A 19,034-nucleotide genomic window follows, 5' to 3' on the forward strand; every position below is an offset into this window, starting at 1 on the left:
CGTGCTGTCGGTTCCGTCCTGTCCCACCTTCCGCACTTTCTATTCCCCCCTCCTCCCCCGTCGCGGATACGGTACCCGCCTGCTTTCCCCCCCCCCACCCTGAGTTTCTAAAGTCCTTTCCTCTGTCTCTCGGGAGCCCCGCGGGTCCTCCCGCACCGCCTCCCTACCGACCGGATTGGCTTCGCGCTGACACCTGGGACTTCGCATACAGTTGTATGCACGCGGCGGTTGCCGCGGCAGCGGGGCGGCCCCCCTCGATGTCCGCCGCTCCGCGAGATCTCCTGGAGTGACTAACGGTAAATAAATTTTATGAGAGCGCAAGACCTGACGCTCCCGAGGGAAACCATCATATACCTTGTTATTGCCCCACCACCCACCACAAATCAGCCCATCCGTAGGTCGGAAGTTTGGTTTCATAACCGCACTCAGTGCACCAAGAATAGTTCAAGCTACTAGTTAACAATTGCCAGTCAGGTTAATACAGTGAATGTCACAGCTACATCTGAGGAAAAGAGGGTGGTTTATTAGAGACTGAGCGTTGAGTTGTAGACGAAGTGGTTTTCCAGATGGAGACATGACCGACGTTTGTATTGTTCATAAGATGCAGGAGGCATGCACTATTGACTGGCGCCGGTACCACTCTTAAAGTGGGGCGGGCTCCCATACACACTATGCAGTCGGAAGCCGTCTTGTCAGCAGCTTGTTCAGCTAATAGTAACCAGTTGTTTGTTGCTCCAGAAATACCGGTTAGAATTTGGAAGAGGTCATCTTTAGACATTTTATTTGTCTCTACAATGCGTATTCGGCCGTTTTCTCCCCCCGTTTGTATATGTCACCGGAGGCCATTAAAGGTGGGATTATCATCTTTAAACTACAGAGCTTGGAGCTGCACCAACGCTAGACATATTTCCATTTGCCAATACAGGGCGTTGCGATCAGTCCAAGGGGCAAGTATAAATTGTTAACAGGAGGTCAGGCCAGATCTTTTAGGGTGAAAATTAAGCCTGAAAGATCCGGTTTTTTTTTGCTATTCTTGAGCATATTTTGGTTTCTCCAGTGCAAAGCCTGACCCCTAGAGTTGCTTGGACCAATCGAGGGTCCGTTTCTGACACTAAACTGGACCACTTCCACTGATGCCAACCTCCCAGGGTTATATACCCACACTGAGGAGGAGAGATGTACTGCAAGGTTTAAAAAGATCTCCCCTTGGTCTTTGGTGACGGGAGTGACTGGAAGCTAGCGAAATCTATTTCGACTACCCAACTTTTTATGTTGGGGACACAGAGAGTAATCATTCTAGTCGTACTTGGGGTACAGGAGGTAACCGTGGCTCGTTTCTTTCTAAATGGATCGGGCGTGGGCAAAACTGGAGAGGAAGTGGTGGGCAAGACCCTAGGGGCTACATTTGTCAGATTGGGACTGTCAGAAGGGGGCTAAGCTTTTGCACTTTAGGGTGTCATAAGTTTCGGGGGCCCTTCACAGATCAGGATTATGCCAATGGGAATGAGACCCAGGGCCAGGAAGCAAACAAAGACGCAACATCTTTGCCTGCCTGTCATTTCAGGGGAAGGGCCAAGACATGTTTACTTAGCTTGTATGTCTTCTAATAGAAGATGATGGGGCACAGAAAGGTGGTCCAGTTCCCCCCACCTCGCCAAGGGCGTGTTCTAGGAGTTAAAGAGCAACAAAAAGTATCAGTGACACAACTTTAAATGAGCTTTCAGCGATTAAAACTATTGCATGTAAAATGTAAATCTTAAAAACTCAAGCCAATATAAAAGCAAAATCATAAAAGATGTTAAAAATAGAAAAATAAAAATGTTTAGTTCAGTATGAAGAACACCCCTTTTGTAACCAGCCGGCTTGTAGGTTGAGTTTTGGCTCCCTCAAGTGGTTGGTGATGCTGTTGCAGCTCCTTCTGACAGGTCCTTCTGCACCTCTCTCAAGGTTCTTCCTGGTTCGGTGGCAGCAGCGCACTGTGTGTAATGAAACCAGGTGTCACCTTTCCCTTCGAGCCTGACAGCGTGGGAGGTCCGCTCTGTTATGCGGTAAGGGCCTGTCCAGCGAGGCTCAGCCCACTTTCTCTTTGTGACTTTCAGGAGGACGTAGTCCATTCCAGGTGCAGCCGCCTCTTTCTGCTCTTGCTGGTTTCTTTCAGCGACCTGTGAGGAATACTGGGCAACAAAACTGCGGAGCATGTTATAATATGTCCTCGGATCGAGGTCTGAATCAGCTTCATCCGACATTAACAGGCGAGAGGAGGGGCCAGGAAAAGGCCTGCCATGCTCCAAACTCAAATGGAGTGTAACCAGAGGTTTGATTTACTGAGCATCTTATGGACATTAATGCAAGAGGCAATGCCTTAACCCAATCTAATTTGGTCTGTGCACAGATTTTAGCCAATTTAGTTTTTAGAGTTTGATTCATCCTTTCCACTTTCCCCTGGGATTGGGGGTGGTAAACTGAGCCAAACTTATGTTTCAAACCTAATGCGGCTTCAACCCTCTGCAGATCGTGGTTCCTGAAATGTGAACCATTGTCCGACCTTATGACCTCGGGAAACCCATGCTGTGGTATATAATGATTAATCAGACACTTCACCACAGTTCCACTGTTTTCACTTGCTGTCGGCCAGGCTTCTGGCCAACCTGAAAATGCATCCACAGCCACCAGCAGGTACCTGTAACTACCCACTCTGTCCACCATGTCTGTGTAATCAATGATTATTTCTTTTCCTGGACAAATTGGAATGGGGAAGTACCCTGCTATTGGCTTGAAGGCGGGCTTGATTCCAAATTGGTTGCACTCTTTACAGGTTTTAACCATGTATTTTGTCATGTCTTTTAGATAAGGGTGCCACCAGGCGGCTAAGTTCCTCATCATTTGTGCAGGTCCCACATGCCCCACTCCATGTGCCTCTTCCATGGCTGTCTGTCTGACCCCTGGCGGTAGAATGGGCCTTCCATCTGGGCCACGCCAAACATCTGTGTTTGTGGCCCCTCTTGTTACCCATAATGATTTTTCCTGGGGGCTGGCTTTGTCCTGTAACTCTCTGATTGTGGCTAGGCCTAGTTGTATGGGTGGTCTTTCTGGAGGGGGTGTGGCTTCTGGGTCCATTACCATAATCAGGGAGGGTAAGTAACCAGCTGTCTGCTTAGCTACTAAGTCGGCCTGTTTGTTACCTAATGCCACTAAGTCCAATCCGGCACTGTGTCCTTTGCATTTTACCACTGCCACCTTAACAGGTAACAACAGTGCTTCCGCTAATTCCCTCATTTCTGTCTCATGTTTAATAGGCTTTCCGCTGGCTGTCAAAAAACCAGCTCTTAGCCACTGCTTGAGCTCCACATGCACTGCTCCCACAGCATAAGCTGAATCACTGTATATATTCACTTTCTGTCCCTTTCCCATCCTTAAGGCTTCAATCACCGCTCTCAGTTCAGCTCTCTGTGCAGACTGTTGTCCTGTCAACTGCTCTGCTTTCACTGTTTTCCATCTCATGTCTGTCTGTTCCACTATTGCCCATGCAGCTTTCAACATTCCACTTTCAGTTCTGAAACAACATCCATCTGTGAACCAATCTTTTTCTGCGTCCAGTAGAGGTTTCTGCATGCAAATCTGGCCTGATTTTCTCCTGTACCTGCACAACTTCTTCACACATATGTGGTTCCCCTGATCCCATGTGATCAGCCATGTTTATGCCTTCATGTGAGTAGGTGATGTGTGGTGCTTCCAAAATGGTACTGAGGCGGTCTCTGCCTGATGTGACATGAGTGTGAAGGCCTGTGAGGAGACGTAGGCCACCACACTGTGTGATGTCAAAATTTTTAGTGGGGTTGTTCATCACTATGTGTGCTGTTTTCTGAATGATTTTTGCAAGTCCCGAAACGTGTTGTGTGCACGGTGGGTGGCGTTTTTCCAGTGTTGTCAAGCATTACACTTTACATATGTCAACACTTTTCTCTCTCCCCCTTTTTTCTGGAACAGGATACCATTGATATGGGTTCCAGTTCCAGAAACATCAAGATGAAAAAGGCAAGGTGTAATCTGGCACAGCAAGTTAGAGGCGACAGAAAGCTGTTGTTTTAAACTTTATAAACGCCTGTTCTGCTTCTATAGTCCATGATAGGGGAGCAGATAGGTTTCTCATGCCTTGTTCATTTACCAAAAACGCGCAGAGGGGAAGTAAGGCCAACATAGTCTGGGACATAGGTCCTGCTGTAACCAGTCAGGCCCAAAAATGACAACATGTCTTTTACAGTTAGAGGTTTTGGATAGTGCAAAATGGAGTTCCTGTGTTCTGGGGACAAGGAAATACCGGACTGTGAGACCATGCGGCCTAGAAAAGAAACCTGTTTTTCTTGCAATCTGTAGTTTGTTTTTGCTCACTTTAAAACCTGTGTTGGCCAGGTGGTGAAGTACCACTCTGGTGGCCTCCAAACAGATGTCAGCCGTGGGGGCAGACAGCAAAAGGTCATCCACATATTGTATTAACATACAGTCAGATGGTAGTGGGCAGGTTTGTAAAAGTTCTTTCAAACACTGATTAAACAGTCCTGGGGAGAGGGCAAATCCCTGTGGTAAGCGAGTGTAACGCCATTGTCGGCCTCTAAATGTAAATGAGAAAATGTCACGCAGTGACTCACGAAGTGGGAGGCAGAAAAAGGCATTAGCCAAGTCAATGCAGGTGAACCAGGCATGAGATGGTGGGAGGTTGGCCAAGGCAACATAAGGATTAGGCACAGGCAAAGTAGAAGTGCCAAGTAAGGCATTAATCCTTCTCAAATCATGTGCCATTCTGAACTTCCCCGTGCCTTTTTTCTCAACGGGTAGGATGGGCGTGTTCCACTTAGAGCAGGAGGGCTCCAAGACACCGGCAGTGACCAAACCAGAAATTGTTTCTGCAATCCCAGCCTCAGCCTCCGGTCTGTGTGGGTACTGAGGCTGCCACAAGGGGGTAGTAGATGACAGTTGAAAAGAGACTGGCCCCACATCAACTAAACCTACATCTGTGGGTCCAAGTGACCACAAACAATCTGGAAGAGAGTCCAGTAAAGCCGCAGCATCACAGTGGTCTGTGTGTTCTCTTCCATGTGACCTGCTGACCACTTCATGTTGCAGTGTTGAGGAATTAAAGCAATCATTTAAAATTTGGTATGTCTTGGTAGATGGAGAAAACAAAACCTGTGGGAGTTTTGTAGGTGTCCAGTCAGTGGCCGCAAGGGAACGTTTAAACCATTCCACCCAGCTCCTTAGCCTGGTGTCCAGGATGTAAGGCCAGTGACACATGGGGAGCTGCCTCATCAGACATCATGTACCACTGTAATTGATCTGTTGTAAAAGTAACCGCTGCTGCCACCCCCTCAGGTGCCGCAAAAATGCACGACATGTTCAGAGACCAAGCCCGCCCCTCACACTGCTTTTGGAACATGTGCTGGTACCAGGTGGTGTCATGCCTGTCATAAAACAGTGTAACATGAGGTGGGTCAGGGGGAGGGACATAAGGATGTAGGAGTGAGAGCCACGGCCGCCATTGCTGAAAAGCAGTCCAAATTCCTGGTTCAGCAGGTGTTTCAACTTCCAATAATGCCCAGTAGATGTCAGCAGAGTCCGCCAAACAGGAGGAGGGTTGCAGCAGAAACTGACCACCTCCCTCTGGCCCATCAGAGCAGGGAAGTACAACCCCAGTAGGGAGAGTCACAGTTAGGCCTTGTGAAGAGCAGAGTATTGTGGCTCCTAATTTAATCAACAAGTCTCTTCCCAGTAAATTCACAGGCGCCTGTTTTGAACAAACATAGCTGTGTAACAAGGTCTGATCTCCAACCGTTGTGGGGAGGGGCACGGTGTAAGGCAGAGTTTTAGGTTCCCCAGATATGCCCACCACTGTAATCACTCTGTCAGTAAGTCTTTCACGAGCAACATCCTTAATGGTGGAGTACGTAGCTCCAGTGTCCACTAAAAAGCTGCTTCTCCTTCTATCTACAGTTATGGACAGCATAGGGTCCGCCGTTGTCCCTTCACCGTCCTGGGCAGTCTGTGGGGTGTCCTATAGCTGGGGACCACCCTCGTAGTACTCCCACCCCATCACAGGCATCTGTGGGGCCGGGGGCACTCCAACTACAGCACCACGAGGTCCACCTCTGTGGCCAGGATGCTGATAGGGCCCACCACGGGCTCCCCTGCCTCTTCCAGCAGCCGGGTTCAAAGGGCACGCTTTAGCCCAGTGTCCAGGTTGTCCACACCGGAAACAAACATACATCTGGCCTCCCCTACCACCTCCCATCTGACCCCTTCCCCTGAAACCACCTCTGTTTCCTCCAAATGGGGAACCTCTCTGCCCATAAGGGGCCGGGGAGTGATAAGCACCATACTGGGGGGGCTGTGGATCAGTTGGCCATGGGTTCGGATACAAATCAGGGGCAACTGGACCAGGAGGGGGAGCTGCAGCAGCCACAAGCTGCTTTTTAGGCTTGTCACCTTTTCCACCCAGGTCGTTTTTAGCTTTCTGCAGCTGAACCTTCAACAGTTGCAACTGTAAATCTTCGACGCTCTCCGCTTTATCATCAGACTTAATCTGCACTTTGTTAAGATTAAAAATCAAATGTTTCTTCCAGATTGCAAAGTCACAGTCCTGCAAATCAGGATTATCCTCCATTTTCTGGCTTACTGACTCCGGAATGCCCCTCAGCACCGCCTTTCTAAACCACATGCTCTGTGAACAAGTCCTACTGGGGTGATGACCTGTATGGTTCACCCAGTCTTCAACAGCCTGATTTAAATAATGGGTGGGATTTTGCTTTCCCTCCCATTTAAATTTCTGTAAGGTGCCTTGATTTTTGGGTGGGAATTGTTTGCGCAGGGCCGGTCCAATAAACCTCAAGGCCTGCATTAGTGGCACCTCGTTCTCATGCATGGTAGTACCTGCATTTTGTTCCAGGTCCGCTGCCTGAGATCGGGATGTGCACCTAGTTATAATAGCTCTAAAATCTCCCAGTGCGAGGTCCTGTCCAGCTGTGTATTTATCCAAACCAGCCAACCAGGCATTCCCTCCCTCCATTATGTCAGGGAGTTTGTCCACTAGGGCCTGGACATCTCCGAATGAATAAGGTTGATACACTGGTCTACGTTGCGCTTTAGTCTGGACCAGGGGAAATATGCCTGGAGGCTGAGGCACAGGGCCCTTAGATCTAGTCTGATATCCTAAACTGGGAGGGGTAGAGGGGGGTGTATTGTTAAGGTCACTGAGTTCATCATCAGTATCCTCAGTTTCCTCCCCGCCTGGTGGGGTAGCAGTGTCAGCAAAAATGTGGGCTAAACTCATCTGTGTTTCCGGATCCTGACGGCCCACCAAAGACATGGTAACTGTGACATTTGGTGAAGTGCCAGGCTCAGTTTTTGCAGTAGCAGTCAGATCTCCTTTAACAGCGACAGGAGTGCTGGCAAAGGGGTTGGACCGGGAAAGAGGGGCTGACGCAACATGATTATTCACCTGGACCACTGACCTATGTTCATTTAAGCAGCTGCGTAATGCTGCTTCTTGATCAGTTAATTGTTGTTCAGTGGGTTCCTGTCTGTTCATTCGAACCGCAAATGGTGCGCTCGCAGGGGGGTCAGTTAGGCCCTCAGATCCGGTTCCAAAACAATGGGACATAGAAGAGGGGGCTCTACTACTAGCTGAGGATGTCGCCGACAGAGAGGAGCTTCCTGGGCAAAAATGCTTAGTATCTAGGGGAGTTGGAGCTACGGGCGGTTCTTCTCCAATAGTCATTATTCCACCAGAGATATTAAGTACCGGATATATGCCTGCTGAGGGAGGAGTTGAGGCAGAATAGGGAGGTGGCTGAGACCTATTTTTCTTCATGTGTGGTTTTGCAGTTTCCCATAAACACACCCAGTGATTAAATTTAGCTTTGCGGCCTGCGTGCTTATCTGCTTCCTTTCTGTGTCTCACCCCGCTCATCACACCTGCTCCTGCTGCTGCTGAGTTGGCTTCTTCCTCTTTCTCTTTTGCCTGCATAGCCTTATTCTGCCAAATTATTCCCCAGTTACCACTACTCCCCTCGTTCTTTCCCTTTTCTTTCATTAACCTTTCAGCTGTTTTCCTCAATAACTCTTTCTGCTTTTTTGCTTCTTTAGGCTGGTGTGTGGAGTTGATGACTGTCTCAACACATGTTAATTGTTCTCCCAATGTGCTAAGAATAACACCGGGACCCCAACCATCATCATTAGTTTCTCTATCTAATTCTCCATCCATTTTACTGTCAATGGAGGAGTGTTCTTTTATTGATTTTAAAGGAGAATTTGGGCCAGCTGGGTGTCTGCCTCTGTTAGGCACTAACAGCTGGGGCGCTGCTTTAAAGGTGAGTCAGCACTGAAATATCCCTTCAGGTGTTACCAAGCTTCTACCAAACCGGAGTCTGGCGGGTAACCTTGCCTAGAGCTTCCTGATAGGGGTGCTAGTTGGTTGTCACCTTGTTCACACGTCTCATTCACACTTCACACATTACCTGCAGTCACTCATTACCCTCCTTATGTATTTAATAAATGTGTAAAAAAAAAAAAAATTCTATGTGTGGTGTATTATTTTAACCAAAAGAGGAACCTAGTTCCTTTAATTGTGTAATCTGTGAACAACGGAGAACCAAACTGTCCTGCCCAGTGTTCCACAGCAAGCATTCAGCGTGTATTTATGTGTGTCAAATATCAAACAGAACATCAAAACATTTAAAACACTAAAATCATCGGGGTTTTAAGAAGAGATCCGTTTTCTCCTATTGATCAAAGGGACCCCTCCTTTGGACTCCAACCAGTACTTTTCCTTTTTAAGTTTTAGAGGATCTTTTCTAATAAAGTCCTCTGGGCCTTCCTAACCCTTCTGTAGTTTAGAGAATATTACTAAAAAATATTCTCAAGGCCTTTAACCTTTTAATTGTTTAGAAAGGCGTTACTAATAAACCCTTTCAAGGTCCCAGACCTGCACTGAGGTATGTATCCGACACCGGAGAGCAACCCGTCGGCTGCAACCGTGGTCAGACCTCAGTTCACTCTTATCTTTATTCACTTATTCACTTATTTCTTATTCACTTATCTCTTATTCACTTATCTCTTATTCACTTGTCTGATTCTCAACAAGCCTTAAGTAAGCCAGACAATTTTGGTTATGAATTACTAGGAGTTTGGACACTAAGTATTTTTATAATGTTCAATATAGCAGAAATAAAAGGTCTGCTTACCTTGTTTTTGTGTGCACACAACTTTTGTCCAAACTCCGTTCACTCAGACCACGGCCGAAGTCCTCCCATCCGTTCCAGTTGACCTGGAGCGGATCCTGTTCGTGACGCCAATTGAAGGATTAAAAAAAAAACAACAACATGCAATAGAATAATATTAAACACAAAGTGAACCCGTCTTCCTTCATTAAATAGGTTCTTTTAGATGTTAAGGAGGAATTGACTTAACCAGGCTGGCGGAGAATGAAGACAACCGGACACCTGCGGCAGATGGGGAATCAGTGAACTTTTATTGTGACAGAGACAACCTCTCAACACAGCTCACATCAGGAGATTCCGAAGATTTGCTGTGAGGATGGGTATATATTCTCTAAAACTTACAGGAGGGGGGAAAGTGCTGCACTAGCAGAAAAACAACTCCATAAAAGGAAATCGGCCTTGGGTGTTCTAGCCTCTTCGCTTGCAGATATCTTGCACCTGCAGGATGAGGCGATCGCTTCTTATCGCTCTCAAGGCCAAAGTCGTGAGCACATTTTTATTACACAGTTGCACAGTAACTTTAAAGCTGAACAATGTTTAAAGCTGAATAATGTTTAATCAGATTATATTTTCTTCACACGCAATGCTCAATTACATGGGTGGGAACTAGTGTGTTAGCGCAGTTAGCTCGTTAACGTGTTGGCCGTCTAGCCCCATGCACGGGGCGATCAGGGGTAGCTCGTTAACGGAGATTTGCCGTGTTGTGGCGTTAACGTCATTTCAACGAGATTAACCTGAAAGCACTAGTGGGAACACAACGAATATGACTGCACATTTACATCATCCTAGTGCAAAAACAACAAGCATGCATGCTACAAACTTTAGCCGAGTCATTTAGACAGCCGTTAGCACATGAGTCTCCTTATGGGGACCTGATATGTTTAATATGCTGCTGAGAATATAGCCCAGAAGAAGCGTATAGTATAGCTTTTATTTTGGAAAGAGCCATACTATACAGATTACATTACATTACATTACAGAGCCACTGTAATAAACTCTCTTTTCCAAAGATGCATGATTCCTCAATCAGATACAGGGCTCGCAATATCGCTAGCCCGACGTCCTGGGGCTAGCGATTTTTCCAGTCGGGCTACCAAAATCTATCTCTGCCCTGCCCGTCGGGCTATTGTAGGAAGGAAAAATATATGTCAATGCTTTTGCATTCTTTCGGAAATGTAGCTGGGTAATTATGTCATTGGCATCGGTGAGCCACTGTCAATATGTGACATATTGAAATCGCGTTTGAATTTGCACTTGTTTTTTTTGCTTTCACTTTGCAATCGCTCGGACAGTACTGATTGGTGAGTGATGATAATTTGCGCACCAATTCCTCTGACATTGTCTTATTAATCGTTAGCTTACTACACAAACATGACAAGTGAAATCTCCGGCAGCAAGCTTCAACATGTGAGAGGTTGATCGCGCAGAGAATCGCTGAGCGTTATGTGAGTGCGTGTGTAAAAGCAGCAGGATATATATTTCAGTTCTGCTGAGCCAAATAAGACAGGTCAGGGTGAAGAAGTGACAGCCAAAGAAAAGCTTACCACAAAACGGAAAAGTTATGACAAATCAGACTATAAGGCAAAAAGAAAGTGCAGCTTTATGGTTTCATGGACAAAATAATTTCTGTGGCTGCAATATGATGAGCTATATAACCAGGGCTGCACATAAGTGGTCCGCAGGTGCGCATTCGCTGTCAAAATAAAAAACACGCACAAGGGTTAGGGTTAAATTTAAAAACTGTACTTTTGAGTTAAAATATATATTTATAATTTTAATAAATGACAAATTAAAAAGGCATGAACATTTTTTTGTATTGAAAAAATATCGAACCGTGACACCAAAGTATCGAACCGAACCGAACCGTGAATTTTGTGTATCGTTGCACCCCTAGTATAAATATATGGCAGCCCCTTGGCGTGTGCACTCACAACAATGGCTGAGCATAAATGGAGTCATGTGCAGATGTATTTTACATCCACAAACAGCCGAGACATGGTTTGCGATACATGTGACAAGAAAGTTAGGTGTTGTGGCAACACCACTAACCTTGTCAAACACCTTAGAGTAAATCATATCACAGAATATGACGAATGTATGTTGAGGCGAACTGAGGAGGAGCAGTGGAAAGGGACAGGTGCTGCTAGGGCGAGACAGACGTCTCTCACGGAGTCCTTTAGTGCTGCAGGCAGGCAAGGTGTTTTGTAAGTTTTTGTACAAAGTATCGGTATCAAATCAGTATCGTCGATACCACCCTGAATTTTACTTGGTATCGAATCGGAAAGGAAATCAGTGGTATCGCACATCACTACTTGAAGGCCCAACGTTCTTTAGTGGCCTGTGTGGTCACTGCCCAGCATCATGGAGTCTGTTGGGCATTTCCCATATAGTACCAGAATTGGTATGTCCACCATTGGTGCCCTGTGGTTTTCACAGATGAGGTCGGTTCACCATGAGCACATGTGCTATGGGGAATGTTTTGCTGCCTGTAATGTCATTCAACATGACAGGTTTGGTAGTGAGTAAGTGATGGTCTGACAAGGTTATCCCTTTAGGAACTCACAGAGCTCAAATATAAAAATTTGAAAACAGCCTTTCATTTCCAGTATACTGTATTATGCAAAATACTATGCTATTACTATTTTTTTTAACCTCATAGGCATTGCTCAAATTATTGAGCATTATTACCGATTATTTTTTCTGAGAGGCTAATAATAAAATGTATTGCTTGTAAATTATTTTTGAACACATTTCAAGATGCGGTAAAATACAAATTATAGAACATAATGACTTTCTAAAAGACTGCTGCGTAAGAGCATGTCATAATAAAGACGTAGCACTGCCTTTGAACAACTATATAAATCAGTGAAAACACACCCATAACAGATGCCTGACATCAGGCAGGGATGGAGCTGTCAGCTGTGTTCATTTGTCTGAAATTATATCTGTATTTGGTTGAGCTGAAATCAGCTCTTGCCCTAGATCTATCTCTAGATGGTCTGGATCAAATGCCTACAGAGGCTCAGGATAGATCTGTGGCTTCTTCTGTGAAATGTAAGCTGCAGGGTAGCACTCGTATCCCTGCATTCTCAATGGATGGGGACTATGTTATTGGTGGTGTTTTCTCAATCCACTACTACATGCAAGCAGTAAACCATGACTACACTACCATGCCTGAGCCAGTGAGATGCAGTGGGAGGTCAGTAAGTAAAAGGATTGGTTTACAAAACATGTTTGGTTGTGCTGGAATAGTAAGAGTCTGACCTGTATGTTGTCTAATAATTTGTAAAGAATCAATAATTTTTTAATATTAGTGATACTGATACTTTATTTTCTTCAAAAGTGAAATTATACTTTGTAAACTTTCTTATGAATTTTTAACATGAGATAAATGCCTATATTATTATCACTGTTATTATATATTAATAATATGTCATTTTGCTTTGATATCAGTTACTAATCTTGTATGGTGAATTTAACCCTTATATTTTATCCTCAGATGATTTGCAGTTATTAGTTGTTTGTGGCCAAACTAAACATTTTCCTTACTGTCTTTTTTTCTGTTGAAGCTTAAAATATCTGAAATCTATGTAGTTTAAAATCGAATATTGAGTTGATGTTGTTTTTGCAGCATTAATACCCGTGAGCTGCGCTTCTCACGAGCAATGGTCTTTGCCATCGAAGAGATTAACAACAGCACAAAGCTTCTGCCCGGGATAAGGCTCGGGTATCAGATCTATGACTCATGTTCATCAGTGCCCGTGGCAGTGCATGTGGCATTTCAGTTGTTAAATAGCTTGGACCCTGTGTTTTACACAGGTGGCAACTGCTCACTATCTGGTATGGTGATGACTATTGTTGGTGAGTCTGGGTCTACACCATCCATCAGCATGTCACGCATCCTTGGGTCTTTTAATATTCCTCAAGTAAATGGCAATCTTTGTATTTCTAATAAGCATGCAAATGAGTTTTTATTGTGCCATCCTTAAAAGAGTTTTGTTTCCTTTTTTGCTTTAGGTGAGCCATTATGCCACTTGCGCATGTTTGTCTGACAAGCAGCAGTACCCCAATTTTTTCAGAACAATCCCCAGTGATCGTTTCCAAGCTGAAGCGCTAGCCAAGCTGGTAAAGCACTTTGGCTGGACTTGGATAGGTGCTGTTCGTTCGGATTCAGATTATGGAAATAGTGGCATGGCATCTTTTCTAGAAGCAGCACAAAAAGAGGGAATCTGTGTGGAATATTCTGTATCTTTCTATCGGACTCACCCACATAGCAGGATCCAAGAAGTAGCAAGTGTTATCCGCAGGTCTCTACATGACAGGTTTTGCTTAGATTGAGATTTGCTTAAAGAAATCCATCCATCCACTGAATTAATTCTGCTTATTGTTTTGTGTTTTATTTACTGCTGTCTATTAGATTAAGAAAGTTAGATTAATACTGGATTAACAAAAGTTACAAGAAATTTCTTAATGTATTGCATTCTTTCTTAAGGTCTACAGCAGTGGTTATTGTGGCATTTGTTGCTTCTGGTGACATGAAAATTCTGTTGGAGGAGCTTTCACGTGAGCCTTCCCCACCTCGCCAGTGGATAGGCAGTGAGTCATGGATAACTGATTCAGAATTTAGAAGGTTTAATTTCTGTGCTGGGGCCATTGGATTTGGGATTCAGAAGTCTGTAATCCCCGGTTTCAGAGATTTCCTGCTTAATTTGTCTTCCTCTCAAGTAGCTACATCCCCTATGCTTACTGAGTTCTGGGAGGAATCGTTCAACTGCAAAATGAAAAAAAGTGAGAAAATCCTTCTGATCTTTAGCAACTTTTGTTTTGCTCAAATATAAGGTTAAATACTTTTTTTAATTAATTCTTTATGTTCTGATCTCTGGGGTGAGGTTTAGGCACTCAGTTAATGTAGTGATTTTGTCCCATTTTAAAAATGTGATTTGTTGTCTATTAAGGAATTTTATATTAATATGATTTGGTAAATACATGACAAATGAAAATGTGTTAATGAAATTTTAAATCTTGCAGTGATGAAACAGTCCCTGTGTCCTCTATTGTTTAGGTCCTGTTGTAGACAAGAAGATATGTGATGGAACTGAAGACATACAGAATCTTCAAATCCCGTATACTGACACATCTCAGCTCAGAATTACTAACATGGTGTACAAGGCTGTGTATGCAATAGCACATGCCATCCATAATACAGTGTGTCAGAGAACCAATGGCATAGCTAAGTGTGACAAACTAAACAAGTTAGAGTCCAAACAGGTCAGCTCAAATGTATATGCTAATATAGTTTCTTTTGTTACCCCTAATGTATTCTTCATGAAATCAAATATTAGTGTAAGGCCTAATATTTTGGCATATCTTTTCTCTGCGTTCCATTCCTTTCTAACATACAGATTTTAGCAGAGCTGAAGAAAGTAAAATTTTCCCGAAATGGTTATGATGTGTCATTTAATGCTAATGGGGATCCTGTGGCTATTTATGAGTTGGTTAACTGGCAGAAGAGTGAAACTGGAAAAACAGAGTTGGTAACAGTAGGACTTTATGATGCATCACTGCCAATTGGCCAAGAGTTCCAGATTAACCAGAACATAACCTGGATGGAGGATGGCACCCAAGTAATGAATCAAAAGACAAGATCCACACTGCACTTTGGAGGATTAAGGATTTATATATATATATCTTTTGTTTTGGCTTTATCTCTCACAGGTGCCAGTGTCAGTGTGCAGTGCCAGTTGTCCTCCAGGAACTCGTAAAGTGCTGCAGAAAGGAAAACCCATCTGCTGCTATGACTGTATACTGTGTCCTGAAGGAGAGACTAGTAATACAACAGGTAAAATAAAATGATTTTACATATATTCAAAATTATTTTAGTGTGCATAACAGTAGCAGTGGGAATGAAGATCAGCACCTCCAAATCTGAGGCCATGGTTGTCAGCCGGAAAAGGGTGGAGTGCCCACTCCGGGTCGGGGATGAGTTCCTTCCCCAAGTGGAGGAGATCAAGTATCTCGGGGTCTTGTTCGCGAGTGTTCGGGGGAAGGGAGCCGGAGATCGACAGATGGATTGGTGCTGCGGCCGCAGTGATGCGGACACTGCACCGGTCCGTCGTGGTGAAGCGTAAAGCGTGCTGAGCGTAAAAGCGAAGCTCTCAATTTACCGGTCGATCTACGTCCCTACCCTCACCTATGGCCACGAGCTGTGGGTAATGACCGAAAGAACGAGATCACTGACAAAAGCGGCGGAAATGAGCTTCCTCCGAAGGGTGGCTGGACCCACCCTTAGAGATGGGGTGAGAAGTTCAGCCATCCGGGATGGCCTCAGAGTAGAGCCGCTGCTCCTCCACATTGAAAAGAGAGTTGAGGTGGTTCGGTATCTGACAAGGATGCCTCCTGGGTGTCTCCTGGGTGAGGTGTTCCAGGCATGTCCCACCGGGAGGAGGCCACGGGGCAAACCCAGGACACGCTGGAGGGATTATATCCCTCGTCTGGCCTGGGAATGCCTTTTTGTTCCCCTGGATAAGCTAGAGGAGATGGCTGGGGAGAGGGAGGTCTGGGTTTCTCTGCTTAGACTGCTGCCCCCGCGACCCGGGCCCGGATATAGCAGAAGAAGATGGATGGATGGATGTGCATAACAAAAAAAATTAACAAATTAATTGTTGAAGCCTTCTTTCTGTCTCTCTTCTTTTTCTTTACATTCAGATTCAGCTGATTGTTTACCCTGCCACAAGGAATTCTGGCCTAATGCAAAGAGAGACACTTGTATCCCTAAGCCTGTAGAGTTTCTTTCATTTGAAGACATCCTTGGAATCATCTTGGCTACACTCTCAGTTCTGGGTGCTTGTCTGGCCCTTACCACTGTAGCTATATTTTTTCATCACAGGACATCTCCAATTGTCCGAGCCAACAACTCTGAGCTGAGCTTCCTGCTGCTCATCTCACTGACTCTGTGTTTCTTATGTTCATTAACTTTCATTGGAGCACCATCAGAGTGGTCCTGCATGCTGCGTCACACTGCGTTTGGCATCACCTTTGTACTCTGTATCTCCTGTGTACTTGGGAAAACTATAGTGGTTTTAATGGCTTTTAAAGCTACACTTCCAGGTAGCAATGTGATGAAATGGTTTGGTCCTCCACAACAAAGAATGACTGTTGTGTCTTTCACCTTTATTCAAGTTTTAATATGTACTATTTGGTTGGTACTTAGCCCTCCATTCCCAATTAAAAATCTAACCGCATACAAGGAGAAAATCATACTGGAATGTGCATTAGGCTCTGCTGTTGGCTTCTGGGCTGTGCTCGGTTACATAGGCCTACTTGCTGCCTTTTGCTTTGTTTTAGCTGTTTTAGCCCGCAAATTACCTGATAATTTCAATGAAGCTAAATTTATCACCATCAGCATGCTGATATTCTGTACTGTCTGGATCACCTTTATCCCAGCATATGTCAGCTCTCCTGGGAAATTCACTGTGGCTGTTGAGATTTTTGCCATTCTGGCCTCCAGCTTTGGACTAATAATGTGTATATTTGCTCCAAAATGTTTTATAATTTTGTTTAACCCCGAGAAAAACACCAAGAAATATTTAATGAACAAAAATCCAACTTAGGTTTGTAATTTTTAATATTATAACAGGAAGATCAAATATTAGACACAATCAATTATTTATAACTTTACCTTATTACTTACTCATTTATTTCTCAGTTTTTGAATCTATGCCTATACATATACAGGGTGGTGAAAAAATATTTCTCCCTTTCCCAATTCATAGTTTTTTCACATTTGTCACACTTAAATGTTTCAGATCATTAAATACATTTTGATATAAGATAAAGATAATCCAAATAAATGCAAAGTTTAGTTTGTAAATGATTAATTTAATTTAATGAAAATCATAAACCTGTTTCATGTCATGTCAAGCATCTTATTCAAATTTATATCAAGACTTTGACTAGGCCACTCAAAATTTTTAGATATGTTTTGCTTTTGTTTGGTTTTTTGAGTCACTCGGGGGTAGACTTGGTGTTGTGTTCATGATCATTGTTCTTTGGTATAGCCTAAGTGAGCTTTTGAGCTTTAGGTCATAAACTCGTGGCCAGACATTCTACTGATTTTCTGGTAGAGAGCAGAATTCACTGTTCCATCAACTACAGTAACAATTACAGGAAATTGTCCTGGTCCTGAAGCATAAAGCAGCCCCAGATGATATTAAGACATAACTTTTTTCCATTAATAAATAAAATCATTATTGAAAAACTGCATTTTGTTTTTCCTAAATATCTTTATCTAATATTAAAGTTTTGTATTATATTTATCTATTTCTTATATATATATAAACACCCAGCACGCCCCTGCGGGCGGTTTATCCTTCAAGCTCGGGTCCTCTACCACAGGCCTGGGAGCTTGAGGGTCCTGCGCAGTATCTTAGCTGTTCCCAGGACTGCGCTCTTCTGGACAGAGAACTCCGATGTTGTTCCCGGGATCTGCTGGAGCCACTCGCCTAGCTTGGGAGTCACCGCACCTAGTGCTCCGATTACCACGGGGTCCACTGTTACCTTCACCCTCCAAATCCTCTCGAGCTCTTCTCTGAGCCCTTGGTATTTCTCCAGCTTCTCGTGTTCCTTCTTCCTGATATTGCTGTCATTCGGAACCGCTACATCGATCACTACGGCCGTCTTCTTCTGTTTGTCTACCACCACCATTTTGTCCGTCTGTATCTGGAAGTCCCACAGGATCTTAGCTTGGTCATTCTCCACCACCCTTGGGGGCATCTCCCATTTTGACCTTGGGACTTCCAGGTTATACTCGGCACAGATGTTCCTGTACACTATGCCGGCCACTTGGTTATGGCGTTCCATGTATGCCTTGCCTGCTAGCATCTTGCACCCTGCTGTTATGTGCTGGATTGTCTCTGGGGCATCTTTTCACAGCCTGCACCTGGGGTCTTGCCTGGTGTGATAGACCCCAGCCTCTATGGATCTTGTACTCAGCGCTTGTTCTTGTGCTGCCATGATTAGTGCCTCTGTGCTGTCTTTCAGTCCAGCTTTGTCCAGCCACTGGTAGGATTTCTGGATATCAGCCACCTCCTCTATCTGCCGGTGGTACATACCGTGCAGGGCCCTGTCCTTCCATGATGGTTCCTCGTCTCCCTCCTCTTTCTTGGGTTTCTGCTGCCTGAGGTATTCACTGAGCACTCGGTCAGTTGGGGCCATCTTCCCAATGTATTCTTGGATGTTCGTTGTCTCATCCTGGACTGTGGTGCTGACACTCACCAGTCCCCGGCCCCCTTCCTTCCGCTTAGCGTACAGCCTCAGGGTGCTGGACTTGGGGTGAAACCCTCCATGCATGGTAAGGAGCTTTCTTGTCTTTATGTCAGTGGCTTTTATCTCCTCCTTTGGCCAGCCTATTACCCCAGCAGGGTACCTGATCACGGGCAGGGCGTAGGTGTTGATGGCCCGGATATTGTTCTTACCGTTCAGCTGACTCCTCAGGACTTGCCTGACCCTCTGCAGGTACATGGTGGTTGCAGCCTTTCTAGCGGCCTCTTCATGGTTCCCATTTGCCTGCGGGATCCCCAGGTACTTGTAACTGTAGATATATATATATATATATATATATATATATATATATATATATATATATATCAAACCAGAGTCAAAGGTACAATAATGTTGACCAGAATTTTCCAAAGTAAGTATTGTGCAGAATCAACACAGGAAAAAAAAAATCAAAGAGTAGGCATCTGTCTGATCTGTTACTTGAAT

General features: G+C 44.6%; 1 protein-coding gene and 1 long non-coding RNA gene across 2 annotated transcripts; one reads left to right on the forward strand and one right to left on the reverse strand.

The window, feature by feature from the left end:
• Nucleotides 1-8,127: 8,127 nt before the first annotated feature.
• Nucleotides 8,128-9,850, reverse strand: LOC120719702. Its single transcript, XR_005692736.1, has 2 exons — nucleotides 9,460-9,850; nucleotides 8,128-9,328 (listed from the first exon to the last, which is right to left on the reverse strand). It is a non-coding gene; the product is annotated as an uncharacterized LOC120719702 (long non-coding RNA).
• Nucleotides 9,851-12,361: 2,511 nt separating this feature from the next.
• Nucleotides 12,362-16,879, forward strand: LOC120719937 (extracellular calcium-sensing receptor-like). Its single transcript, XM_040009500.1, has 5 exons — nucleotides 12,362-12,451; nucleotides 13,287-13,394; nucleotides 14,672-14,893; nucleotides 14,985-15,108; nucleotides 15,975-16,879. The coding sequence occupies exons 1-5, from the start codon at nucleotides 12,362-12,364 to the stop codon at nucleotides 16,877-16,879; spliced, it is 1,449 nt and encodes a 482-aa protein (XP_039865434.1).
• The last annotated feature ends 2,155 nt before the right edge of the window (nucleotides 16,880-19,034 follow it).

Source organism: Simochromis diagramma, unplaced genomic scaffold (genome assembly GCF_900408965.1).
Source record: "Simochromis diagramma unplaced genomic scaffold, fSimDia1.1 OVJJ01000344.1, whole genome shotgun sequence".
In the NCBI taxonomy this organism is placed as follows: domain Eukaryota; kingdom Metazoa; phylum Chordata; class Actinopteri; order Cichliformes; family Cichlidae; genus Simochromis; species Simochromis diagramma.

Coding starts and splice junctions, on each gene's coding strand:
- LOC120719937 (XM_040009500.1), top strand. CDS start 12,362: ATGGATGGGGACTATGTTATTGGTGGTGTTTTCTCAATCCACTACTAC. Junction 12,452..13,286: donor ACACTACCATGCCTGAGCCA/GTGAGATGCAGT, acceptor TTTTTGCTTTAG/GTGAGCCATTATGCCACTTG. Junction 13,395..14,671: donor CTGAAGCGCTAGCCAAGCTG/GTAAAGCACTTT, acceptor TCTAACATACAG/ATTTTAGCAGAGCTGAAGAA.